Source organism: Eucalyptus grandis, chromosome 6, assembly GCF_016545825.1.
Source record: "Eucalyptus grandis isolate ANBG69807.140 chromosome 6, ASM1654582v1, whole genome shotgun sequence".
NCBI lineage: Eukaryota > Viridiplantae > Streptophyta > Magnoliopsida > Myrtales > Myrtaceae > Eucalyptus > Eucalyptus grandis.
In genome coordinates this window covers 2,358,985-2,386,718 of record NC_052617.1, presented here as the reverse complement: position 1 = coordinate 2,386,718, position 27,734 = coordinate 2,358,985, and the positions used below count along the sequence as shown (strand labels likewise).

The window sequence follows — 27,734 nt, the reverse complement described above, 5'->3', positions numbered from 1 at the left end:
TTAAGAGAGAATACAAAAGAGAAAATTCAAATTTTCATTCTCTCACATACTTAAGTTTTCATTCCACAATAGAATAGTTTTTATCTAATTTCAAAATAATCTTTCGAATCTGGAGATGAAACCCCAAAAGAAAAATACCAAATTACCATCTCTTTGGAAAATCCCGAAGGCCCCAAGTCCTCTGCAAACCTTAGTCTCTTCCTCAATCGATAACCATCAACCGCTGGTAGTCGCCACAATTAATAGCCTTCCATTGATGTCCCACCCTATGGTCAATGTTGACCACAAGGCGACAAATGGCTCCACCATCCTCGCTCCTCCTCCCTCTCTTCCTCTCCCTCCAATCTTGTCGGCTCTCCACGTCGGCGCTGCCCAGCCTCGCCAAACACGCGTCACTCTCTGTCGAGAACCCCGACGACGTCCTCGTCTCTCCCTCGGGCGCCTTCTCCGCCGGCTTCTTACCCGTCGGCTACAATGCCTACGGCTTCGCCGTCTGGTTCAGCGACCCCCCCTGCTCCGTCGCCGCCTGCACCCCCGTCTGGATGGCCAACCGCGAGGCTCCCGTCAACGGCCGACGCTCCACCTTATCCTCCTCGACTCGGGCAACCTCGTCCTCACCGACGCCGGCGACGCCGGCACAGAAGTCTGGTCTTCCGGCACCAGCTCCCCCTCCGCCGCTGAGCTCCGCCTCAATGACACCGGGAACCTCTTCCTCACCGACGGCGGCGGCGGCGTCCTGTGGCAGAGCTTCGACTCGCCGACCGACACCCTCCTCCCTCAGCAGCCACTCACCAGAAACACGTTCCTGATCTCCGCTTGGAGCCGGTACAACTACTCGACCGGGTTCTACAAGCTTTACTTCGGCAACGACAATGTCCTCCGCCTCATCTTCGACGGCCCATCAATCTCGGGCGTGTACTGGCCGTACCCGTGGATTTCGAACTATGACATTAAACGATTCCTCTACAACAGCAGCCGCATCGCTGTGCTCGACCCGCTCGGCCACTTCCAGTCCTCCGACAACTACTCGATCTACACCTCTGACTACGGCGTCGCGGCTATGCAGAGAAGGATGACCCTCGGCTTTGACGGCAACTTGCGGGTCTACAGCCGCGAGCGGGGCTCGGCTGTCTGGGCCGTGACGTGGGAAGCGCTCAGCAGCACCCCCTGCTTCATCCACGGCGTGTGCGGCAATAACAGCCTCTGCAGCTACGACCCGGCCAAGGGACGGAGCTGCTCCTGCCTGCCTGGGTACGTCCCCAAGGTCCCGGGCGACTGGTCGGCCGGTTGCGTGCCCGATTTCACCTTCTCTGACGGGTGTGTCGCCAACGAGATCGGGTTCGTGAAGCTCCTGTACGTCGATTTCTGGGGCTACGACTACAACACCATCCTTAACACCACTCTCAAGAAGTGCTGGGAGACTTGCCTGAACCTGTGCGACTGCCGAGGATTCCAGTACAAGGTGTCGGACGACATGGCCACGTTCAATTGCTACCCCAAGATCGAGCTCCTGAATGGCCACAACCTGCCCAGCTTCAACGGCGAGTTCTTCATAAAGATCCCCAAGAATAAGACCTTCACCGTGGACCAGCTGGTGAAGAGGACTCAGTACAGTTGCCCTTCCACCACGAAGGTGAAGGTCTTGGACAGGACTTACTCCAAGAAAGGCAAAAACGGGGCGTTGAACTTCATGCTCTGGTTCGCCTGTGTGGTCGGAGGGATCGAGATCGTGGTGTTGCTCTTGGTGTGGTTCTTCCTGATCAGGAACCAGCAGGATGTCACTTCCGCGCACCTGAGCTACCTCCTCGTTGCGACCGGGTTCAAGCGGTTCACCTACGACAAGCTCAAGAAGGCAACGAGGAATTTCAGCAAGGAGATCGGGAGAGGCGCAGGCGGGATCGTGTACAGGGCCCTGTTGTCCGATGATCGGGTTGCGGCAGTGAAGGTGCTCAACAATGCCACGACTGGTGAGGCCAATTTTCTGGCCGAGGCCAGCACGATCGGGAGGGTGAACCACATGAATTTGATCGAGATGTGGGGTTACTGCGCCGAGGGAAAGCACAGGCTATTGGTGTACGAGTTCATGGAACACGGGTCGCTGGCACAGAACCTTTTGTCGCCGGAGCTCCACTGGAAGAGGCGGTTTGACATCGCGCTAGGCACCGCAAAGGGTCTAGCTTATCTCCACGAGGAGTGCCTGGAGTGGGTTCTGCATTGCGACGTGAAGCCTCAGAACATTCTTCTAGACTCCGATTACCAACCCAAAGTCGCGGACTTTGGGCTTTCCAAGCTCATGGACCGAGGGATGGTGACGAATTCGGACTTCTCGAGGATCAGAGGAACCCGAGGCTACATGGCTCCCGAATGGATCTCAAGTCGGTCCATCACGTCCAAAGTGGATGTCTACAGCTACGGGATCGTCATGCTAGAGATGGTGACGGGAATCAGCCCGACGACGAGCGACCACTCGTTGGAGAGCGGAAGGGGCGCCAAGCAACTCCAGCTCATCCCGTGGGCAAGGAACAAGGTGAACGAAACAGGGAGGACGGGGTCACGCGTGGAAGAGATGGTGAATCCGGCGGTCAGGGGTGACTACGACCCGAAGAAGATGGAGGTCTTGATCGAGGTCGCGCTCAGGTGCGTGGAGGAAGATAAAGACGCAGGACCCACCATGAGCCAAGTGGTGGAAATGCTTCTTAGGCATGAGAATGATAGTTAGATTAGGGTGCAAGTGAAGTGAGATTGATTCAGGTGCTATTTCTCCGGTCACACGTGATGGGCTTCTTAAAATTTTTAAATTTGCAATGGCTTGGCATTATCTCATTCTTTGAAGTTATGAAATTTGTTGACACCTGATTTTAGCTAGTAAATCACATAATAAAAAATCGAGATTATAGATTTTTGATTGTGACATTGTTGACACCTAATTTTAGCAAATTTAGGAAAATAAAAGAAATAAAAATTGCATTGAAACAAATAAAATGAAAAAGTGAAAAAAAAAATTGGAGAAATTGATTTGATTGATTATGCATGGAAATTTAAAATTGATGAATATTCGGATTTTGTTAAATGCAAAGCAATTTAAAAATCAAATGAATAAGGGGCAAGAATTTTGCAAAATGGAAGAAATTTGAATAAAATCGCGATTGTGAAATCACGCTTCCCCAATTTACGATGATTTAATTAAACGTAGCAAGAGATGAAAACTTGGAAAATACCATAAAAATGCAGCCGTCTGAACCACTATAAAAGAGCGCTGCATTTTTCAAGAAAAGTGGGAGAATTGAAAATTGGAGAGCAAATACGTGAGGAGGTTGTTTTCGTATGAGAGTTGAAAATTCAAAAGAAAATTTTGGGAAGAGTCAACTCTGGTTTGCCTTGGTCGAAGAAACATTGGGCAGAGACCGTACGGAGTGACGTGAGAGAGAGAGAGAGAAAAAAAGAATACAGTATGTATTCTTCGCGAGGACTCCCCTGCCCGCGCCAGCCCGCGCCCACGCCGGCCACTGCGCCGGCGCCACGACGCCGGACACTGCCTCGCCTCGCCACCTCGCCAGTTCGCTCGCCTCCGCCACGCCGCGCCGCCGGTCTCGCCGCGTCGTCTACACATCAGCCCGAGCCGACCGCGATCTGCTTGCGACCCAGCCCCGACGTCGACCACCGCCGCGCTCTGCCTCGCCTCCAGCCCGTGCCGATCCTCACCGCCGCTGTCCCGATCTCGCCACTCGGTTGTCCGACGCCGGCAGATCTGAGACCCCCGCAGCAGCTGAGACCCGAACGCCCTTGCTCCGCTTTTTACCGTCGCCGATCTGCAGCACCAGAAGTCTCGAGCGCCCCTGCTCGCCTCCGCCTGACGCTCGGTCGCTGCCGCGCCGCTTTCCCTGCCGCGACCCGACGTCACCAGGATCCCCCCCTTGCACCAGCAAGGCCTCGTCCAATGCTGCTTCTTGACTTAACAGCAGCCCTCATCGCAGCTTAGCAGTCCCTGGCGTCCATCTACCGCGTCCACCGAGCTCCAGTCGCCGTCTATCTGAATCACCGTTTCTCGTGTTCCTCATCCAGCATCTTCATCTATTTAATTTTCGGTGGCTACCTCCAACGAGTAGATGGCGTTCTCATCCCATGCCTAATGTAAGGGAAAATTAGGACACCAAGGCATCTGGCACGCCCACATGAAGAATTCTGGGTTGTGACGTAGGGGAAGTGGTGGAATTTGTCTCTCCTTGAGGGTGAGATTTGGAGAACCGACTGTGAGTTCTCAAGAGAGACCACGTGGAATTGAAGCAAGAGGAGATTGTGACTTTGTGGCTCAATCAAGGAGTCCCGCCAAGCAGCACTCATCACGGCCGAGCCATCGTAGGCCGTGAATTCATTGATCATCGAACCATACCAGCTGTGGATTCTCTGTCTTTGCAGTTTCCCTTGGCGTTCCTCGCGGCCTTGCCGAGCCCTATCCTTAGTCATGGCCGAGCTTCTATCGCGATCCACCTCGCCGTTCGGATTTGGAAAAACATTCGAATTTACGTAGAGATTTATTTTATTTTATTAGGTAGGTATATTCAGTAGATTTGTTTTATCTTATTTTAGTTTTTGATATTTTATCTCATTGTTTGAAATATTTTCCAATACATGATTGAAATTCTATGATATAGCATCTAATTTGCAACCGCACGAATTTTTATTCTATCTATAAGACTTTAGATGGAATAATTATTCACTGAGTAAATTGATATCTTGATCTTTAAGGCTTAAGATCAATTTATCGAGTTTATTATGCGAAATAATCAAATTTGAATTTCAATTCGAGTGATGAATAACATCTTTGATGGCCATGGATGATTTAATGTTTATCTTTCAATTGTTCTATTTATCCCGAAAATACAAAAAAAAAAAAAATTGCATTTGCATCCCATGTAGATTAGAATTGATTGCATGATAGGTTAGTTAGATTTTTTTAAAAAAATGCATATTTAGAATAGGGATTTTATTTCGAATTTAGAAAAAACAAAAAATTAAAAAATATGCATTAATTTAGTATCTTAGTTTTTTTAAGAAAAAAATTGAATTGCACATTTAATTAATTGGCAATTTTAATTTCGAATTTCATAAAAGAAAAGGAAAAAAAAATTAGAATTATGGCATTATTTGCACGTCATTGCATATTGGATAGATCGCATGCTCATTTAGAAAAAAATAAAAATGTCATGTGTATGTGATATAGGATTAGATTCATAAAATGCATGTCATTTAGTGATTATTACTAGGTTCATTTAATTAGAAATTACATGTCATTAGAATTAGGTCATTTAGTTATATTGCATTGCATGACTCTCATTAAATCAATGAAAACAAAAAAAAAAAAAAAATTGCATGTTAATTAGAAATCATATCTAGGGTTGATGATGTAAATTCAGATTTAACATCACAGATGCTTTCATCATTTAGTAAACTCCCGTTACTTTACTTGGGTTTCTAATCGACCCACCAAAAATAGATTAGCGGCGACTCCTAGTTAATAATCTTTTGCATGTTAAATATGTGAACCTTAAGTCGCGAATTGGTATGGGCTTGGAAGAACCCGAGCTAAATTTAAAAACTTAGCAGTCCATTAATCTAGTTTTAAGTGGTGCACCCGAAATTTAGGTCACAACGGACATGACCCATTTCCTAGGGTAAAAAGAGTGATTTAAGTGTTTTTCAACATTTTTCAAGTTTCATCACATTTTATTTAAACTTAGACATTAATTCCTTGATTTACCTTTGAATTGATTTTGGTCAACCCCTAATATCAATCTGTGAACATTTTTTCAAAAATCTGAAAACTTCAAAAAATCATCAATTCCATTATTTTCAAGCTTAGAGTAGGTTTGTTTTGCAGAAAATGTTTTCCTTGTTTTCTTGCATTTAGTTCATTTAGAAAAATGAATCAACAAAGATTGTTTTCGTAGTCAACAAAAAAATATTTTCCTATCAAAACTTGTGCTCTCAGTCTAAGGGTCATTAATCAATGAAAATTTTATTCTTATAAATTAATTTTTCTAAAAATTGAATATTTACTTATTTATGTTTGATTTTATTTTTATTTGTTATTTTCTTTCCTTTTCTTTTCCCTTCTTTTCTCTTTTTTTTTTTTTTCTTTCCTTTCTCCTTCTTCCCCCCTTCTTCCTATGTCAGCTGTGTGCCTCCGCATCTATCAATAGCCCAGCAAGTGGCCTAGACACGGGCAGCAAGCTCAAGCTCACCGGTTCGAGCTCGAGTCAAGATCGACAAGCTCACGGCTCACTCCTATCTCGGCAAGGCAAAGCTTGCTTGTGGTTGTCACTACTCGGTAGCGATAGAGGATGAGAGAAATTGAAAAAGGAAAGAAAAGAAAAAGAAATTTAAAAAATCAATTTTTTGAAAAAATAAAAATAAAAATAAAAAGAGAAAAATAAAATAGTTAAAATTTTGAATTTTTTAGAAATTTAAAATTTAAAAATTCGAACTTGTTTTTGCCTAAAATAAGGTAATGAGATTGAGATCATCTTCCAATAATATTTAAACATCATAAAATATTTTTAATCATATATTACTAAACAAAGGAAAATTAATCGTATTCCTAGAAAATGTTTTACCAAAAGGTATTTTCATATATCATTGAGTTTTTGCGATAAAAACGCACCTTAATTAGACTTGTAATCAATAGTTTTCACAAAAAATGACTAGGAACTGACTTTTCAATAAAATCGAGAATTTTAACCATTAATCAACAAATTTTAAATCATTTTTTAGAATAATTTCCTTCATGACATTTGATCTAAAGTTGTAACATATTGAAATTCAAGCCAATTTTAAGAAATCGGGCTTGAGATAGGTGGACCAATTCTCAAGGAACCCTATCGGTCCTTCATAAATAATGCTAATTAGACCTATTGAAATTCGATTAAACCAATTCAACTCAATTCCAAAGTCAATTTTGGCAAAATCATGGAAATTTGACATAATTTGACTGAAACCATGAATTCGCACCAATAGGGTCAAGCCAAAAAAGAAACTAGGCCTTGATCCAACTGGGCTCGATTTAGGAGCCCAGTCATGATCACGGCCTAGGATAGGACTCAGTCTCTATTCTCGGATTTGGGTTCAAGAACTCACCCTGACCTAGGTCTAGTTTTTAATATTTAAAATAATAAATATTAAAAATAATAATATTAATATCTTTTCAATAAATCCAAAGGTAGAAATTTTAAGAATTTGGTTGGGAAAATGCTACTTCTTCTCTTCTTAGTGGATTCATGCCATTGCTTGGTTGATTGCTAGTTGACTTGTGTGCTAAAATCGAAATGTTCAATTACCCTTGTTCATGGATGCTTTGATTGCCTTTCAATTACATATATGCATGTTCTTCGGCAGTTAGCTTAGGTAGGAAATTATAATTTGATTAGGGATAATGATATTAGTCTACTGCTTTACGAACACAAATGGAGATTAATGATAATTATTATGTTTCCCCAGTTTGATTAGGAGGTGATCGAATTGATGATGAAATGTTTTTTTCAATCTTGCTTAGGAAGGCATGATCTTTCAGCGAGTAGATTTGAAGGATAATTATAGTTTAATTAGGAATCAATGATGTTATCTTACTCCTTTGCAAACACAAAATATTCATTCCCTTCAATTAATAAATCCCTAGTTTGATTAGGAAGTGGCTGGAGTTAATCAATTACTTGTTGGTTTGTTGAATAGTGAGTGAACTAGGCTTACCTTAAATAGAATCTAGTCCCTAATTTCAGACTTATGGTGGTTCATGTCCCAAGACTTAAAAACGTGGCCATGTATATTATTTGCCCGATGAGTATCGAGATTTCTTTCTCATACCTCACCGCAAGTCCTTATGATATTTGTGTGCCTAATGCTTGCACTTTCAATACTTAGTTGTTATATTACCACATTGCACTTCGATAACTTGTTTGTTAATTTTCTTTCTAGAATGGTTAGGATTAGTTTAGGATTATAATAAACCCCTCGTGAATATATGCATGATCACTTGGTGACTTTGATATCTTAAGGTCATAATTGGTAAAAACGCGCTTGACTAAGTTAGTGGTACCACAAGGGTTTTAATAGTAATATTAGCATAATTAAGTCCGCGAACTTAAAAAATTTGGTTGTGGAGGAATCGATATGACCTTTTCATGTCTTGATTGGTTTCTATCAGACCCCAAATAAATTAGTGGCGACTCCAAGATTTACTTAGGCCATTAAAGAATTAAAACATGAAAAATCTAACGTCGGGTGAGGTATGAGCTTTGGAAAGCCTACACTTTTTTGATGGTCTGGTTGGATTTGACATTTGATGGACTATTTGGACCATCATTTTGATGAATTGTTTGGACCATCTTTCAAGCAATACTTCCCAGAAACTGAATTTTTGGGAGGGTCACGTAAACAATGCCTTGTTATTAAGTCTTCGGTCATGCACCCCCAAAAACTAGAGATTATAAACAAATCCTATCTAGGGTGCATCTAAATCTATGCATATTATGATGATGAAACTAATCCAAGATATTCTAACCATTTATTAAAAGGTGATGCTAAGTCTAATTTGATTTTATTAATTAGAATTTAAGCTAGATTATTTGTTAAAGTCTGTCGCGACCTAAATTTCAAGTGCACCACCTAGGTTTTAGGCTAATGGACTACTAAGTTTCAAACTTAGCTCGAGCTCTCCCAAGCCTATACCAATTCGCAACTTAGTTCAAATTTTTTAAATGGATTTTTATCTAGGAGTCGCCACTAATCAGTTTACGGTAGGTCGATTAGACACCTAAGTAAAATAATGGGAGAATTATTTTACTCCTACGAACCAGAGACTAAGGATACGGGGATTTGGTTACACTAGACTTCTCTAATACCCTTTCGATACCATTTCTTTTTTATTTTTTTAAAAAATGTTTTTGCAGGCAACTAAGATTTATTTTAATCTAAATTACTATCATGCAAATATGGTAACCACACAGGTGCTCTTCCACTATTAAACATTCAATAAAAATAAATAAATAAATAAATTGTATCAGGAAAAAATAAACACATAAAACAAGCAATTATTTTTGGGTTTTCTTGAAATAAGAATTTTATCATAAAACATGCATTTAAACTATATGACCTAATTTTACTAATAATGAATCTAACATGCAAACTAATTGACATGCACCTTATGTTTTTGTATTTTTTATTTGAAAGTCGGAATTAATAAAAACCCTAATTAAACTATCTAAAATGAATAATTTTCTAATATGTTTTAGGGGTTAATTTGACTTAAACCCTATCATATCTTAGAAAACTATTTTTTTTTTAAAGGAAGAGATTAATAAAATGTGCAAAGATTATCTAAGCCCTTATCTATTAAAAAAAAATATGTAAAGCCAATCCTAACCTATTCCAAAAATTATCTAAATATGCAATCTAAAAATCAATCCTAATTTACTAAACCAACACACTCTAATGCAAGATTTGATTTTTTTTTTTTTCAAGATAAGCAAGTATATCTAAACAATCAGAATATTCATCAAATGAGAATTAAAATAACCGAGAAATAATCCATTGTCTCACGGGTTAAATTAACGGCTATTTTAACCTAAACATCACAACATAAAGTCCAAAATAATTAAAAATCTGATCCAAGTCTTACGGATCAAATTAATAACTATAATGACTTAACAATTAAAATACTTTCAACATGCCCAAAAATTAATATAATTAAAAAAATGATATGACGTCTTACGAGATCAAATTAATAATTATAATAATTTTGGACAAAACCCCGCGGTTAATGCCTACATGAATATTGACATCCAATGCTACAAAAATAAGATAAGATAACATAAAATAAGTGACAAATAAAAATTTAAAATTTAAAATAAGCTACCTAAGGGGAGGATAGCAACATTGATGGGGTAGCCGGAGAGAGGGTAGCCGGCGTCGGACCTCCGGCGAGGGAACTAGCGGAGGTATGGTGTCCGACGCAAGCTGCTGCTCGGCGAAGCGGATCAGTCAGGTGCGGAGGTGATGCGGGCGCAGTGACAACGTCAAGCAATGGATCCGAAGTTGCAGGCATTGGCCAGGCAGTGCTCAACAGTGGGTCGCAGGTTGTAGAGGCATGACAGCGTCGGGAGGGAAGCAGCAACAATGGTGTCGAGATCTGGTGGTGCTTGGGCGGAGCAATGGAGCGGATCGGTCATACGACATTCACTTGAGTGCCATAATTTTTTATTTTTTTTGCTTATTTAAGTGCCACGGATTTGAAAAATCAATAATTTAAGTGCCATCGGCAATTTATGTAATTTGACATGGATGCCGGTCATCCTATATATCATCGTCACCGCCAACATGGACAATTTTTATAATTTTTTTGCTCACTTATATATCATAAATTTGAAAAATTGATCACTTAAGTATTATCTATAATTTGCTTACCCCATAAATCTATAGTCGGCCTACCCTAGATCTGGTGAGAGCCTTCATGCCCTCGCCTGTGGTCAGCTAGGCCATCGTAGCCTTACCTTGAAGGCCCTCGCCCACAGTTAATGATGGCCTTGCCTAGGGCCTTCGCAACACTACTGGCCGAGAGTGAGGCCTTTACACCTAGCTCACAAAAAAAAAAACATTGAAAAAAAGATAAATAAAAACTCAAAAAAATTTTAAAATATTTTCAAGAAAATACAAAAAATCCACATAGGATAATTTGTTGGAAATGACACTCAAATGATCGATTTTACTTTGATGTGACATTTAAGTGAGCTAAGAAAAATTTATGACACTCAACTAAGTGCTGTGTGAAAATTATAACACTTCTGTTATACTTGTCTCAAGTCTAAATCAACCTAAGTTCATTAACTAAACTAGCCTACTTAAATCCAAGCTAACACTAATTAAACCCCTTGAGACGCTACCTTAGCTCTCGGCTGCCACTATCATCATCAATTTCCACCATCATCAATTTCCACCATCCATTTCATATAATTCATACATTCACTCAATATAAATCATCAATAGACTCGTACAAATCAATCAAGAAATTTGGCTTGGGAATTTGATTTCTCCCATGCAACACGATTAGCCACACCACCTCCTAATCAAATTAGGGGTTCATTGATTAAAGTCAATGGTTATTAACCCCATTTGTGTTCATAAAGCAGTTATAGGTTAACGTCATCAATCTCTAACTAGGTTCTAATCCCCCTGTCTAAACTACCCGCCAAAGGACATGCATATGTAATCTATCATACACCTAATCATCCACACGCAAGGCCAACTAAGTCATAAAATTAGGCTAATTAGCCTTAGGAGCCAAGCAAACAATTAGTGAACCAAGAGGGTCACTTCTAAATTTTTATCCTCATATGCCTGATTATGTTTTAATCTGATTAAGGGCCTTAATGATATCAAAATTGAATGAAATTAGTGGCAATTGAAAGCTTAGAGAGTGTAGTTTAATGTTCATTAAGATCATTTTCCCTAATTGTGAGCTGAATTTCTCAATTTAACCCAACTACCCTGAATTAGACTCAGTTATGATCCGACTTTTGAAAAATAAGGGAAATTTTTAAGGAGATAAATGCTCACCAAATTTAATAAACAACTAGCCCTGCATGTTATCTTCAAATTTCATGTTTCGAAGATTTTGCAAATAAGCCCCCATCTTAGACAAAATTAAATATTTCCCCAAGGATTCAAATGTAAATAGTTTTGTTGGCCATAAGAAACTTGTCCAATTCATTGCAAAAACGACCCCCCTACATATATATATGAAACTTTACAAATATACAATTATGGTCCTCCTCAACTTTTGTTTTTTAACTTTTTGCAAATAAGACATCCAAGTTCCTCAAAATTGTAAAATACGTCCAAAGCACACATGAATAAATTTTCACATCAAATATTTTACTAGATTGAGCTTGTACCTTTTTGGACCAAATAAACTTTGACTTTTACAAATTTTATATAATGAGAAAGCTTATGATCTTATTGGCTAAAACTGTTGTTTTAGACAATTTTTTGAAATTTGAAAAAAAGTAAACACTTGAAAGTTTTTCAAACTTGAGTTTTAAGAAAAACCTTTGAATCTTCAAACTCAAATTCAAGTATATTCAAGCATATTCAAACACATTCAACCTATTCTCTAGACCAATAGTGTATCTTCAACATGCTCTCAAGAACATTCATCAATTTCTTCGAACATTCAACATCAAGCAAATCCTAATCTACTCATATATTGATGAAATAACTCAGAAAACATCATCAAATCACTCCTAATCAACATTCACCTAACATGAAATCATCCTAAGCTAATAAATTATCAAAATGAACATTGAGGACTACATAAGGTCATTTAGTTGAAAATGAACTTAGGATAGAATTATATATATTCAAGCAATAAACTAAACTAGGCTAATTTCCCAAGAATACCTATCCTAACATAATAATTCTAATAAAAATGACATGCAATTTGTCTAAATCAACTTCTATAGACAAGTAAAGCATTCGGCTATCCTAGCAAATTATGATCTCAAAACTTCTTAACATGCAATAGAACATCTATTCTATGAAACTAATACTAATATATGATCTAACTTCTAACTGTCAAATTTTGTCACCTCGTAGTTGGAATTGAATATAGATCGAAGATTTTCCTTCAACTTTGAACTATGTTCATCCTTCATCTTTGGATGATCACATGAAATTGATGACTAAAGCATTTTGGACCTACCTTTGATTATTAGAATTGGGTAAGCAATCTCAAAATTGATCAAAACTCAAGGAAACAACAATCACCAAAACCTTATGGACACAATGGGAAGCTCAATTGCAAGAATTGATTTGCAAGGAATGGTCGGAAAGAAATCAATTGAAGCACAACCTTTGGCAGAGAGAGAGAGAGAGAGAGAGAGAGAGAGAGAGAGAGAGAGAGAGAGAGAGTTTGTGGAACTGAAAATTTTAGTGAGAGAGAGCTGTGTGTGTAGTGAATGGCACTTAATGTGAGAGGAAGACAATGTATCTTGCATTTTGATGGGAAAAATTCGGATATATGATGCAATCTTAGCCTTTGATTGATCTTATGGCTCATGTTGATCCCTTAATGACTAAGATAACTCCCTATTGGCTGCAATTTTAACACATGGATAGATGACTTTCCACTTTAGATGCTAGGATTGAGAGGCTAATGCATGCTTTTAATTTGCAATCAAATGACATGGCAAGGGTGATTTAGTAATATTAGGTTAATGGCAATTTTGTAACTTTTGCAATGTAAGGAGAGAGGGGGCTGGCCATGCTAGATATTTTGGTCCAATGGGCCAAACCCAATGGGTTTGGTTCGGTTTCAGGGTCATTGAGACCAACTGATTATTTTTTTTCTCATTTTTTGTGTTCTTTAAAATGACAAATATACTATTTCAAATTATATATCCATCAATTATGTGACATTAAGCAGTCAAACTATGAATATCAATACATATCAAATATAAACATAAGTAAGTAACAATGGATAGTTCACACTTGCTAAAAGCAACAAATCATAAAAACAAACATACGATGCAGAGGAACAGAGGCAAGCAAAGCCAAGCCGAGTGATGAGTTTTTTTTTTTGGTCAAATAAGGGCTGGGTTTCTTTCTATTTTCTAACTTACAAGGCAAATTGAACCATGAAGAGAATAGAGAAGGAGGCACTAGGGGTTTAGACTAGACAAAAGCTTATAATATAATATATAATATATCATATATTATCATATGTACAAGACTTCCAAGTTCAATGGCTAACTAGCATAGTGCAACGTTCGAGGATCTTGAGATCAAGCGCTAGCCCAATCCCTCTAGGAATTGGACCGGCCGAGTTGGGCGGGTCCACAGTTGACCTTGGATCGATGCTCACTGCTAATAACTATGAAACATTGATCAAACATCTTTTTAAAAGGAGCACTCATTTTGACAATTGTAATTATTGTGGAAAAAAATATGTCAAACATGCAAGTTATGTCTCTTGATTTTATATGTATTCATACATGGAGGAACTCACAGCAAAGAAACATCATCACTAACACCAACTTTTTGAATTGTTATCAGGTCAGTACCAGCATGGGCAATTACTTAATTCGATAGGAAGAATCGAGGCATGACGTAGTACCAAAAAAAATTAGAACATGTAAACAAATGAAAAGGAGCCAATGTCATGAATGATTAGACTTGGGTCACAGGAAAGCTCACAAAGTTTCAAATCTCACTTAATGATTAAGAGTCAAGTGCCAACCGCCAATTGAGTGACAATAACTGGAAAAAAATAAAATTAGATGAATTGATGAACATGCAATAAACTATTTGTTCATTTAAGATTTGAAGAGCATTAGCTTTGTTTAACAGAAATTCTTTAATTCGATTTTACACTAGCCATCGCTAGCTATGTCGATATATGTACTTACAATTTTAGAAATTAAGGGAATATCAAAATTAATAATGATAAAGGTGGCTCACCAAGACGAGATTACGTGGCTTGTATATTATCTAGATGATGTACATGTTAAGTGCATTGGATAGAGAAAGAGATATGATTATGGATAATTGATGATATTAACCCCATTTTGACTTTAATGACAAGTTGAAAATTGAGTTGTAATTTTCTATGAATCATTAATTATCTTATGATGACTTTAACGACAAGTTGAAATTGGTTCCGTTGATTGATAACGTCGCTAGATAAGTGTTTTGGCAAAATTCTTGAAAGCATCATGTGTACTTGGAAAATTAACTTACAAATGACTCGTGACTAAACCAAAAGTAGGGCTGTGGTGCCGGAAAAAGGCATCTTAGGATGTTAATCCGTTCCACGTGTAACTAACTCATGGACCTAAGATCTCTAGATTGCCTTTGACCAATTCCTTCACGCATGCAATGAGTTGGTTTGATTTCCCCTACACTACTTGAGATCCTATCGGTCTAGGTTTACCTAAACTGATCGATGGCGACTCTAGTCTAGTATTTTAGTTTGTAGTCAAATTGGATTTTGTAAATTATTTGAACTTAGGATTTTGGGAGATCTTAGAATCCAAGGCAATCCTAACTAGCAACTCCTGCTTTGCAAAATTAGAGGTGCTCTATCTGATTGGAAGAGAAAGGAGCTAGGTTCTTTAATGACGTATTAGCCATTACATTTATCTTTACCAAAGTGCCACCTTATAAATGATGAAAAGACTTGTATCTAGATTGACTTGTACTTTATGCTCAAAGAAAATATTAAGGAATATGCAATTTGATTATTATTTTTTAATTCAAGACACCAGAAATTTTCGTAATATACAAAATTTGACACATAGACTTAGCTATAATTTTTTCATGACTTTTTGGCTAAAAAAATAGAAATGGAGATCAAATAAAATTCATTTTGGTATTTGTGTTATTTTAGGTTGTTGCTTAACTCCTGAGTTCTATAGTATTTCTCTGCTATATTATAAATTCGGGATTATTTTATCTTATCAGCGCCTACAAATATCATATATCAAAGTAACATCATTAACAATAATTCATAATCGCTTTTAATTAACACATGGTCGTGCCGCGTCTCAAGGCCCTTGCCCAGCCCAACTTGCCCACTGATTCGGCACCGAATTTCTGTCTTGGCCCACCTCATGGTCCTAAACCTTCATCCAATATTCCAAAATCGCAAAAGTTAAACACTATCAGCCAACGTGCGAGAACAAATTCTGCAAGCGCAAGCTACTATCTTCTCATGAAGGCTTTTGGTCATGTTTTTATACCATTTCAAAATTATTTATCTCGTCTTTTATATGTCACTGATGGAGACATCTTATGTAAGTTGATAATGTTGAGTTTAATCGAACTTTTTATGAAAGAATTGGCTTATGATTTTGGATCTTCAATTTTCCATTTAATAAATTACCAACGCCTCTAAAGTTTGCTAATGAAACATGCATATGATACGACCATGAGATTCCATAGTAATTTCACTATCCTATATCATTTGTTAAAAGTTCATTGTTATCATGACCATCACTTACTCTAGTTACTAAGCAGTGAAAGCAAAATTCAAAATTGAATATCAAATTATATCAAGTAGATTTGACTTGTATATATTTTCAGCAATTGTATTATTTTGATACTTAACCTTCCCATACTTAAAAACTTTTCACTATCAACGTTTAGGCCTTAAATATACTATAACTTGAAATGTAAAAGAAGAAAAAACTACTTCAAATTAGCTAGATTGTAGCTATAAAAAAAAAAATCGAAAATGCCCCCAACTCAAGAACATCCTACACGTCAAATGGGCAAATTTATAAATTGAAATCGTGCTCAATGAGTATATTTTGCCGAATAGTTAACCGCAGCATTTAATGAGAAGTTTTTATATTTTACTTTTTTTGGCCATCTGCTCTTTGATCGTTGAAAAAAAAAGACCGAATAGGCTCCAATTTTGACAAGTTTTCTAATTGATACTTCGATATTGCGTGCAAAGAGCAACCAACCAGACCGGGCCACTCTCGATCGGGGCAAACAATATATTTCTAATATGCTTTTTAACTTCTCGGGGGAAGCGACGCATGGACACGTGGCACCCGTTTGTCTAGACCTGGTTCCGTCTCCCCTCAAGTATCCACGTTAGGACAAGCAGCCACTTGTCAAAACAAGGGATTTTTTTATAATGCGGCGGCAGAGTGTCCACGTTCGGCGCCGCATCGTTTGACGTTGACCTGATCTTCATCCGCCTCGGCTCCGTAATGCCTGGACCTTCCATTACACATTGTAGTTGTTGCCTAACTTTTGCTGCCTTTACGACAATCATATCAGTCTTGACTTTGACTTATGAATGTATCGGTGCCATCCATCGATGCATGGGGAGATAAATGCAATTGTAGAGATGACGGTGGAGGGTGGCATGTCTTGGATGTGCAAAAGTGGGCGCCGAAAGTCCATAGAAAAGTCTGAAATTTGAGATCTCAAACCAAGCATAGTTACTCTAGTTTTGACATTGGAAGAGAAATTTCAAAGGAAAAAAAAGAAAAGTGAAGGGTCATCCTCAAACATTTTAACAGATTGGTGACAATGGCTAGATAGGTATGGAAGTCGAGCTCAGAGGTGGCTATACAACAAGAGAGAGATAGATAAATACTAAATAGGATTACTTTGCAAGCCTTAATAATATCTTGTACAGGTCAATCAAAATACAATGGTGTTTTTGATACTTACGTTGACCTACCTATATATATATATATATATATATATATATATATATATATATATATATGTATATCGTCCTCGGCGAGATTCACTGCAACTCGCCTTTCGCCGCCGAGTCCTAATGGCTCCGCCACCCTCGCTCCTCCTCCCTCTCTTCCTCTTCCTCTTCCTCTTCCTCCAGTCTTGTCGGCTCTCCACCTCGGCGCTGCCCAGCCTCGCCAAACGCGCGTCCCTTTCCGTCGAGGACCCCGGCGACGTCCTTGTCTCTCCCTCCGGCGTCTTCTCCGCTGGCTTCTTCCCCGTTGGCGACAACGCCTATGGCTTCGCCGTCTGGTTCAGCGACCACTCCTGCTCCGGTGCCAACTGCACCCCCGTCTGGATGGCCAACCGCGAGGCCCCGTCAACGGCCGACGCTCCGCCTTGTCCCTCCTCGACTCGGGCAACCTCGTCCTCACCGACGCGGGCGATGCCGGCGCCGAGGTCTGGTCTTCCGGCACCAGATCCGGCTCCGCCGCCGAGCTCCGCCTCAACGATACCAGGAATCTCTTCCTCGCCGACGGCAGCGGCGGCGTCCTGTGGCAGAGCTTCGACTCGCCGACCAACACCCTCCTGCCTCAGCAGCCACTCACCAGAAACACGCTCCTGATCTCTGCTCGGAGCCGGTACAACTACTCGAGCGGTTTCTACAAGCTTTACTTCGACAACGACAATGTCCTCCGCCTCCTCTTCGACGGCCCGTCGATCTCGGGCGTCTACTGGCCGTACCCGTGGGTCCCGAGTAATCAGCTTGGCCGATTCCTCTACAACAGCAGCCGCATCGCTGTGCTCGACCCCCTCGGCCGCTTCCAGTCCTCCGACAACTACTCGTTCTCCACCTCTGACTACGGCGCGGCCAGGCAGAGAAGGATGACCCTCGACTTTGACGGCAACTTGCGGGTCTACAGCCGCGAGCGGGGCACGGCTGTCTGGGCCGTGACGTGGGAAGCGCTCAGCAGCATCCCCTGCTTCATCCACGGCGTGTGCGGCAACAACAGCCTCTGCAGCTACGACCCGGCCAAGGGTAGGAGCTGCTCCTGCGTGCCTGGGTACGTCCCCAAGGTCCCGGGCGACTGGTCGGCCGGTTGCGTGCCCGATTTCACCTTCTCCGACGGGTGCGTCACCGACGAGATTCGGTTCGTGAAGCTCCTGTACATCGATTTCTATGGCTACGACTACAACACCATCTTTAACACCACTCTCGAGACGTGCCGGCAGACTTGCCTGAAACTGTGCAACTGCCGAGGATTCCAGTACAGCAAGTCGAGCTCCGGGGGCACGTTCGATTGCTACCCCAAGATCGAGCTCCTGAATGGTCACAACCTGCCCAGCTTCACTGGCGAGTTCTTCATCAAGGTCCCCAAGAATAAGACCTTCACTGTGGACCAACTGGTGAAGAGGACTCAGTACAGTTGCCCTCCCACGCCAGAGGTGAAGATCTTGGACAGGACTTACTCCAAGAAAGGCAAAAACGGGGCGTTGAACTTCATGCTCTGGTTCGCCTGCGTGGTGGGAGGGATCGAGATCGTGGTGGTGTTCTTGGTGTGGTTCTTCCTGATTAGGAACCAGCAGGATGTCACTTCTGCACACCAGAGCTACCTCCTCGCCGCGACCGGGTTCAAGCGGTTCACCTATGACGAGCTCAAGAAGGCAACGCGGAATTTCAGCAAGGAGATTGGGAGAGGCGCAGGCGGGATCGTGTACAAGGCCCTGTTGCCTGATGATTGGGTCGCGGCAGTGAAGGTGCTCAACAATGCCACGACTGGAGAGGCCGATTTTCTGGCGGAGGCCAGCACGATCGGGAGGGTGAACCACATGAATTTGATCGAGATGTGGGGTTACTGTGCCGAGGGAAAGCACAGGTTATTGGTGTACGAGTTCATGGAACACGGGTCTTTGGCACAGAACCTGTCGTCGCCAGAGCTCCACTGGAAGAGGCGGTTCGATATCGCGGTAGGCACCGCGAAGGGCCTAGCTTATCTCCACGAGGAGTGCCTGGAGTGGGTTCTGCATTGCGATGTGAAGCCTCAGAACATTCTCATAGACTCCGATTACCAACCCAAAGTCGCAGACTTTGGGCTATCCAAGCTTATGGACCGAGGGAAGGTGACGAATTCCGACTTCTCGAGGATCAGAGGAACCCGAGGCTACATGGCTCCCGAATGGGTCTCAAATCTGTCCATCACGTCCAAGGTGGATGTCTACAGCTATGGGATCGTCATGCTAGAGATGGTGACGGGAATCAGCCCGACGACGAGTGTCCACTCATTGGAGGGCGGAGGGGACGCCAAGCAAGTCCAGCTCGTCCCGTGGGCAAGGAACAAGGTGAACGAACCGGGGAGGACGGGGTCCCGCCTCAAAGAGATGGTGGATCCAGCGCTCAAGGGTGACTACGACCCGAAGAAGATGGAGGTCTTGATCGAGGTCGCGCTCAGGTGCGTGGAGGAAGATAAAGACGCCAGACCCACCATGAGCCAAGTGGTGGAAATGCTCCTGAGGCACGAGAACGACGGTTGATTTCGGTGCAGTGTGAAGTGGAGTTGATTCCGGTGCTTCTGAAAGTATTTAAATCTGCAGCGTTGGCTTGGCATGGTCTCGTTGCTTAAAGATATGGAGTCCAACGAGAACTTAGCGAAGGTTAACTTATATTTTCGAACGAGGTTCAGTCACCGCTTGCTTTCTTGAGAATAACCAGAGATTCTGTCCCCGTTAGTGTGTCGGCTGGTTACACAGATCTCGCAAGCGAAAGCGGGTTCGATGCGCTTCTACTTGTCCGCCGAAAGCTATTCATCCCTAGCGAATTTGTATCTATTTCCTGGATTCGAGTTCATGTGGATCCGATCCATCATACCCGTTACATGAGTTTAATTAATTATCGACGATCGAGAGAAATCGAACCTAGTCGACTCGAATGTCGGCAAGTTTCTGCAACGTGTCCATACTATACATGAACTCGCTCTATGATAAGGTAGAAACTATGCTTTTTAGGGCTGCGGTCAAATTATATCCATCTGCTCAAGGGCACATGCATGATCATAGAAGGTGGGGATCAAATTAATTTGGGTTTTGGTTGAGAAGAGCTGTAGATCTGGTCGATGCTGGCAGCTCTCTCTCTCTCTCTCTCTCTCTCTCTCTCTCTCAAGTTGACCTTGTTTATGTGATAAAAGAGAGGGAATGAGTCCTATCTTCGACGAATCGACAGGAATGTCAATGGGTTCTCCTTTTAGCATAAAGTAAAATATAATGAGGGACAACTAACACTTGATTGAGAGCAGCACGGTCCGCAAACAGATCCGTATACGTAATTCTTTTCTGTCAAGACAAAATGACGTGGAGTGGGCCAAAGGGCATCTCTATGATGAATCGCTTGAGCGCACGCTTTCTTTGACCTGCTAATTTTATTTTCGAAATTATTGTTAAAGTCGACCGCACAAATTGACAATAGACTAGACTCTCTCATTTTATTAAGGCGATGTCCCTGTCCCACGGGCGAGACAGACTAATCGCAAGAGGACGCTCTATCTATAGTGTGGATATGAAGTTTACCTCAAGAAAATGCATGATTATCATTTTGAAAAGGTCTTGAGTGAGGAATAAATATGCTTCCGACTTGGATTTCGAGTCTCCTTTCTTCCATTGAACTGCTTATACTTTTTTGAGTTTACAAAAATTATTAAGCGACTGTTTTCAATTCATCGTGAGATTAACAACTTATTCGGAAAATAAACAAATAAATAAATATTTGTTATGAGATTCACTTATTCAAATTTCCTTCGGTTTTGTGTTCTTCATCCAAATTTCCTTTGATTCTTCCATTGATCCTTTAATTTCAGGCTCTTGCACTTTATTTCTCGAGCAATTTACTTGTTTGTTCTATCGTTAAGATCAAATTAGAAAAATCTTTTTCAACCTTGCTCTAAGGAGCTAGCACCTTGCTCTAAGGAGCTAGCACGCATTATTCACGCACTCACAAGTTGATAAAGATTTTGAAAAACTTGATTTATGAAGAGCTGAAGACTTCGTGGCTGAGCTAGAACCATAAACCAAACCTTTGTTTAATTTATAGTCACTTGTTTGTCAAATTTATTTTAGGGTTCCAATCAGCACCAACTAGTACAAAACAAAACATTATGTCTCACGGGCGACATTTTCCTCCATCCCTTCCTTTTTCTAAGGAAGTAAATAAAGATTGAGTAGCGATTCTTCCAAAGGGCAGTACGCAGTTGGTAGACAAGTCATTTGAGGAACAAGACAGAAGAGCTAGAGGACACTCCGCCACCTAAATTTGCATCCGGGAAGCGTGTTCGAAGAAAATTCAATCGATCGTCGCCAGTAATTCCCTGCAATCGACTACAATAGGCTCGATTGCGGCGTTAACTGAGATGCAATGATGTTCAGATATATAATCCCATCCCTTAGCTCTTGGTAAAGCGTTGGGAAGACGCTGAAATGCCAAAACACCATTGTGGTCCCTATCACTTGCTAAACTCGAAGACCCATATGCGACAAGAGTCTTCGATCACTTCCTCCGCACCTGCCCGTCCCGGATCGCCATCGCCGGATCTGTCAGTATTATAGCTAGAACCTCACAAAGAGGGGTTAGCCTGCTTCATGTAGAAGCTGCAGCTAGGGATATTAACGGTTCTGTTTGGTTTGATTTTTTTGAAAAATCGAACCAAATGTGAACGTTAGAAAAATCTTCTGAACCGAACTGAATGAGACCCAAACCAATTTCGGTTCGGTTCGGTTTTTCAATTTTCGGTTTTCAGCTTTTGGTTTTCGGTTTTTTCTGGTTTTTTTTCGGTTTTTCTTTTCTTTTTTTTTTTAACTCAAAATAATCTAAATTCAATATGTTACTGCACTTCAAGCTTAGAGGATTTTGCAATTTACATCATATACTTCATTCCCTTTTTTAAGCATTGGTCAAATAATGATGAGAAAAGATTAGGTCCATCAAGCAACTTATCAAATTTGTGTCTAAAAAAAAATTAGAACACGGGCTCTATTAAAACAGCACTAACTCACATAGACATCAGCATCATCTTCTAGATACTCATCTTCAAAAGCCCCATCCTCAAACTCATCCTCCAATGCATCTGCACATGAAACTAAGACGTCATCAAGTTTAAATAAAAAACACACCTTACTGTCCATTGAGGTCGTTTCAGAATATTTCAGTTTTCACAACAATTCCCCTGTTCTTCTTCACTCAATATGAACAATCCACAATCTGCAAAACTGGGAAAGGCAAAAACAGGGGAGTAAAGGATGAGAAATCGAGCAAACAATCACTTCACCCACCGTCATCAAAACTGTGGAAGATGACCGCGTCCTCCTCTTCGTCGATACCCGCCGACACTTCTTCGACGATAGTTGGCTTCAGGACCGGCTCGGGCTGCGAGTCCCGCTTCCTGGCGAGCGATGAGAATGCCCTGTTCGGAGACGGGCCCTCGCCAACTGAACTCCGCAGTCCACAATGTGCTGCAATTGCCCAGCAACTATCAGCCGGCACCCACCATTCCTCGTCACTTCATCGGGCACCACGCCGCACCACAATTATCATAAAACAGCGAGAGAAAACGATACGAACGGAGCTTCAATGTCCCGAGAGGCGAAACAAGAGCAAACAAACTCTACTCCCCATTCACCAATTCCCCAGCCGCGAAGAAACCCACGACCCAAAATCCGACCACGACTCCGAAAAAGGCACTGAGAGAAAGAAAAATCGATCGAGTACCATTTCGGCATGAACCAAGGAGCTGGGGGCGAAGCTGCCTCGCCATCTCCTCCGCGTCGGCAGGCTTCTGTGGCTGCCCGGTGGCGGCGGGGGCTGCTCCAACGACTGCAGCCATTGGGATCGCGGCGGTGGTGGGCCAGGAGATTCGGTCATAAGGGTCGAAAGTTGGCGTGAATTTATAGCTTTCTTTATTGATTTATGGTTCGGTTCCATTCGGTTAATCGATAAAAAAATCGAATCAATACAAAAATATTGATTTTTGATAAGTTCGGTTCGCTTCTGACACCCCTAACTGCAGCGTCGGTGGAGGCGGGAGTGCTTTTTGCGGTCCTATCGGTCCACATCAGATGACTACCGCCTTGTTTGACTTTGACATAGTTCTCATCCGCTCGGCCCCATACGCGCGGACCTCCCATAAAGCATTGCACTGGTTACGTAACTTTTTCCGCTTTAACAACAATCATATCAGTCTTGACTTTGACTTACGAATCTCTTCGTGCCATCGATCGATGCACGGGAGATCAAAACAAATGTAGAGATGGCGGTGGAGGTGGCATGTCTTGAACGTGCAACAGTGGAAGACAAAAATTCATAGAAAGAAAAGTCTTAAATTTGAGATCAATAATGGGAGATGAAAATTCATAGAAAGAAAAGTCTGAAATTTGAGATCTCAGGACAAGTATAGTTACTCTATTTTTAAGATCGGAAGAGAAATTTTAAAGGAAACGGAAAAAAAAAAAAGTGAAGGATTGTCCTCAAACACTCTAGTAGTGATCCATCGACGATGATGGCAAAGGAAGGCATAGAGGTTGGGCTCAGAGGTGGCCATGATTAGAGGAGGAGGGGGAGAGAGACATATATATATAAATGCTAATCAAGATTATGTCACGAGACTTGACAAAATGGTATTTACTTATAGGGTTTAGATGGTGTTTTTGAGATTTGTGTTGACCTATTTATTGTAAAAGAAAGCAGGTCAATCTAATGTAGAAGTCATAAAGCTAAGTACTTTGCTAGGTTATTACACAAGTTCACTAATTATTATCATTGTCATGCTAGCCGCCACATAAAATTTTTCGTGATATTTAGACCTGTCAATTATTAAGGCGAGTTCGTTGAAAACAAAGTCAAAACTAAACTATCCATCGATAAGTTTAGTTCCCGGCTCGAATAACTAGCGAGGCGACCCAAAGTGAGTTAAAACCGGCAGGGTCCACCCTCATAGTTTGTCCCTTTTGCTGGACATGGCGAGATTCAAAAGGCTGATTCATTTTCACACGCTATTCAACTGTACACACACACACTTATGATATTGTCCTTGGCCAGATTCACCGCAACTCGCCTTTCGCCGCCGAGTCCTAATGGCTACGCCACCCTCGCTCCTCCTCCCTCTCTTCCTCTTCCTCTTCCTCTTCCTCCAATCTTGTCGGCTCTCCACGTCGGCGCTGCCCAGCCTCGCCAAACACGCGTCACTCTCTGTCGAGAACCCCGGCGACGTCCTCGTCTCCCCCTCCGGCGCCTTCTCCGCCGGCTTCTTCCCCGTCGGCTACAATGCCTACGGCTTCGCCGTCTGGTTCAGCGACCCCCCCTGCTCCGTCGCCGCCTGCACCCCCGTCTGGATGGCCAACCGCGAGGCTCCCGTCAACGGCCGACGCTCCACCTTATCCCTCCTCGACTCGGGCAACCTCGTCCTCACCGACGCCGGCGACGCCGGCACCGAAGTCTGGTCTTCCGGCACCAGCTCCCCCTCCGCCGCTGAGCTCCGCCTCAATGACACCGGGAACCTCTTCCTCACTGACGGCGGCGGCGGCGTCCTGTGGCAGAGCTTCGACTCGCCGACCGACACCCTCCTCCCTCAGCAGCCACTCACCAGAAACACGTTCCTGATCTCCGCTCGGAGCCGGTACAACTACTCGACCGGGTTCTACAAACTTTACTTCGGCAACGACAATGTCCTCCGCCTCATCTTCGACGGCCCATCAATCTCGGGCGTGTACTGGCCGTACCCGTGGATTTCGAACAATGACCTTAAACGATTCCTCTACAACAGCAGCCGCATTGCTGTGCTCGACCCGCTCGGCCGCTTCCAATCCTCCGACGACTTCTCGTTCTACACCTCTGACTACGGCGTCGCGGCTATGCAGAGAAGGATGACCCTCGGCTTTGACGGCAACTTGCGGGTCTACAGCCGCGAGCGGGGCTCGGCTGTCTGGGCCGTGACGTGGGAAGCGCTCAGCAGTATGCCCTGCTTCATCCACGGCGTGTGCGGCAATAACAGCCTCTGCAGCTACGACCCGGCCAAGGGACGGAGCTGCTCCTGCCTGCCTGGGTACGTCCCCAGCGTCCTGGGCGACTGGTCGGCCGGTTGCGTGCCCAATTTCACCTTCTCCGACGGGTGCGTCGCTGACGAGATCGGGTTCGTGAAGCTCCTGTACGTCGATTTCTATGGCTACGACTACCACACCATCTATAACACCACTCTTGAGAAGTGCCGGCAGACTTGCCTGAGCCTGTGCGACTGCCGAGGATTCCAGTACAGCGGGTCGTCCACCTTCACCACGTTCGATTGCTTCCCCAAGATCGAGCTCCTCAATGGGCACAACCGGCCCAGCTTCACCGGCCAGTTCTTCGTCAAGGTCCCCAAGAATAAGACCTTCACCGAGGATCAGCTCGTGAAGAGGACTCAGCACGGTTGCCCTCCCACCCCGGAGGTGAAGGTCTTGGACAGGACTTACTCCAAGAAAGGCAAAAACGGGGCGTTGAACTTCATGCTCTGGTTCGCCTGCGTGTTCGGAGGGATCGAGATCGTGGTGGTGCTCTTGGTGTGGTTCTTCCTGATTAGGAACCAGCAGGATGTCACTTCCGCGCACCAGAGCTACCTCCTCGTCGCGACCGGGTTCAAGCGGTTCACCTACGACGAGCTCAAGAAGGCAACGCGGAATTTCAGCAAGGAGATCGGGAGAGGTGCAGGCGGGATCGTGTTCAAGGCTCTGTTGTCCGATGATCGGGTTGCGGCAGTGAAGGTGCTCAACAATGCCACGACTGGTGAGGCCGATTTTCTGGCCGAGGCCAGCACGATCGGGAGGGTGAACCACATGAATTTGATCGAGATGTGGGGTTACTGCGCCGAGGGAAAGCACAGGCTATTGGTGTACGAGTTCATGGAACACGGGTCGCTGGCACAGAACCTGTCGTCGCCGGAGCTCCACTGGAAGAGGCGGTTTGACATCGCGGTAGGCACCGCAAAGGGTCTTGCTTATCTCCACGAGGAATGCCTGGAGTGGGTTCTGCATTGCGACGTGAAGCCTCAGAACATTCTTCTAGACTCCGATTACCAACCCAAAGTCGCGGACTTCGGGCTCTCCAAGCTCATGGACCGAGGGAAGGTGACGAATTCCGACTTCTCGAGGATCAGAGGAACCCGAGGCTACATGGCTCCCGAATGGGTCTCCAATCTGTCCATCACGTCCAAGGTGGATGTCTACAGCTACGGGATCGTCATGCTAGAGATGGTGACGGGAATCAGCCCCACGACGAGCGTCCACTCGCCGGAGAGCGGAGGGGACGCCAAGCAACTCCAGCTCATCCCGTGGGCAAGGAACAAGGTGAACGAACCAGGGAGGACGGGGTCCCGCGTGGAAGAGATGGTGGATCCGGCGCTCAGGGGTGACTACGACCCGAAGAAGATGGAGGTCTTGATCGAGGTCGCGCTCAGGTGCGTGGAGGAAGATAAAGACGCCAGACCCACCATGAGCCAAGTGGTGGAAATGCTCCTGAGGCAGGAGAATGATGGTTAGATTTCGGTGCAGAGTGAAGTGGAATTGATTCGGGTGCTTCTGAAAGTATTTAAATCTGCAGTGTTTGGCATGGTCTCGTTGCTTAAAGATATGGAGTCCAACGAGAACTTAGCGAAGGTTAACTTATATTTTTGAACGAGGTTCAGTCACAGCTTGCGTTCTTGAGAATAACCAGAGATTCTGTCCCCGTTCATTTTTCGGCCGGTTACACAGATCTTGCAAGCGAAAGCGGGTTCAATGCTCTTCTACTTGTCCTCCGAAAGCGATTCATCCCTAGCGAATTTGTATCTAATTCCTGGATTCGAGTTCATATGGATCCGATGCATCACACCCGTTACACGAGTTTAATAAATTATCCAACCTAGTCAGCTCATATGTTGGCAAGTTTCTGCAACTCGTCCATATTACACGTGAACTCGCTCAATAATAAGGTAGAAACTATGCTTTTTAGGGCGGCGGTCAAATTATATCCATCTGCTCAAGGGCACGTGCATGATCATAGAAGGTGGGGATCAAATTAATTTGGGTTTTGGTTGAGAGGAGCTGTAGATCTGGTCAATGCTGGCAGCTCTCTCTCTCTCTCTCTCTCTCTCTCTCTCTCTCTCTCTCTCAAGTTGACCTTGTTTATGGGATAAAAGAGAGGAATGAGTCCTATCTTGGAGGAATCGACCGCAATGTTAATGGGTTCTCCTTTTAGAATGAAGTAAAATATAATGGGGGACAACTAACAATTGATTGAGAGCAGCACGGTCCGCAAACAAATCCGTATGCATAATTCTTTTCTGTCAAGACAAAATGACGTGGAGTCGTCCAAAAGGCATCTCTATGATGAATCGCTCGAGCTCACGCTTTCTTTGACCTTCTAATTTTATTTTCAAAAGTATTGTTAAAGTCGACCGCACAAATTGACAATAGACTCGACGCTCTCATTTTATTAA

General features: G+C 43.0%; 4 protein-coding genes across 4 annotated transcripts; 3 read left to right on the top strand and 1 right to left on the bottom strand.

The window, feature by feature from the left end:
• Positions 1–296: 296 nt before the first annotated feature.
• On the top strand, positions 297–2,846 carry LOC104447853 (putative receptor protein kinase ZmPK1). Its single transcript, XM_010061583.3, is given in 2 exon segments — positions 297–585; positions 588–2,846. Coding segments are annotated over 2 exon segments (2,421 nt in total). The 3' UTR covers positions 2,720–2,846.
• A 14,462-nt stretch (positions 2,847–17,308) lies between these two features.
• LOC104429191 (putative receptor protein kinase ZmPK1) lies at positions 17,309–20,193 on the top strand. The gene is given in 2 exon segments (XM_010042087.3): positions 17,309–17,618; positions 17,621–20,193. Coding segments are annotated over 2 exon segments (2,430 nt in total). The 5' UTR covers positions 17,309–17,347; the 3' UTR covers positions 19,780–20,193.
• A 2,076-nt stretch (positions 20,194–22,269) lies between these two features.
• LOC120294654 lies at positions 22,270–23,145 on the bottom strand. The gene is made up of 3 exons (XM_039314997.1): positions 23,000–23,145; positions 22,564–22,743; positions 22,270–22,358 (listed from the first exon to the last, which is right to left on the bottom strand). The coding sequence occupies exons 1-3, from the start codon at positions 23,112–23,114 to the stop codon at positions 22,279–22,281; spliced, it is 375 nt and encodes a 124-aa protein (XP_039170931.1). The 5' UTR covers positions 23,115–23,145; the 3' UTR covers positions 22,270–22,278.
• A 1,117-nt stretch (positions 23,146–24,262) lies between these two features.
• On the top strand, positions 24,263–26,964 carry LOC104432146 (putative receptor protein kinase ZmPK1). Its single transcript, XM_039315207.1, has one exon. The coding sequence runs from the start codon at positions 24,361–24,363 to the stop codon at positions 26,794–26,796; it is 2,436 nt and encodes an 811-aa protein (XP_039171141.1). The 5' UTR covers positions 24,263–24,360; the 3' UTR covers positions 26,797–26,964.
• The last annotated feature ends 770 nt before the right edge of the window (positions 26,965–27,734 follow it).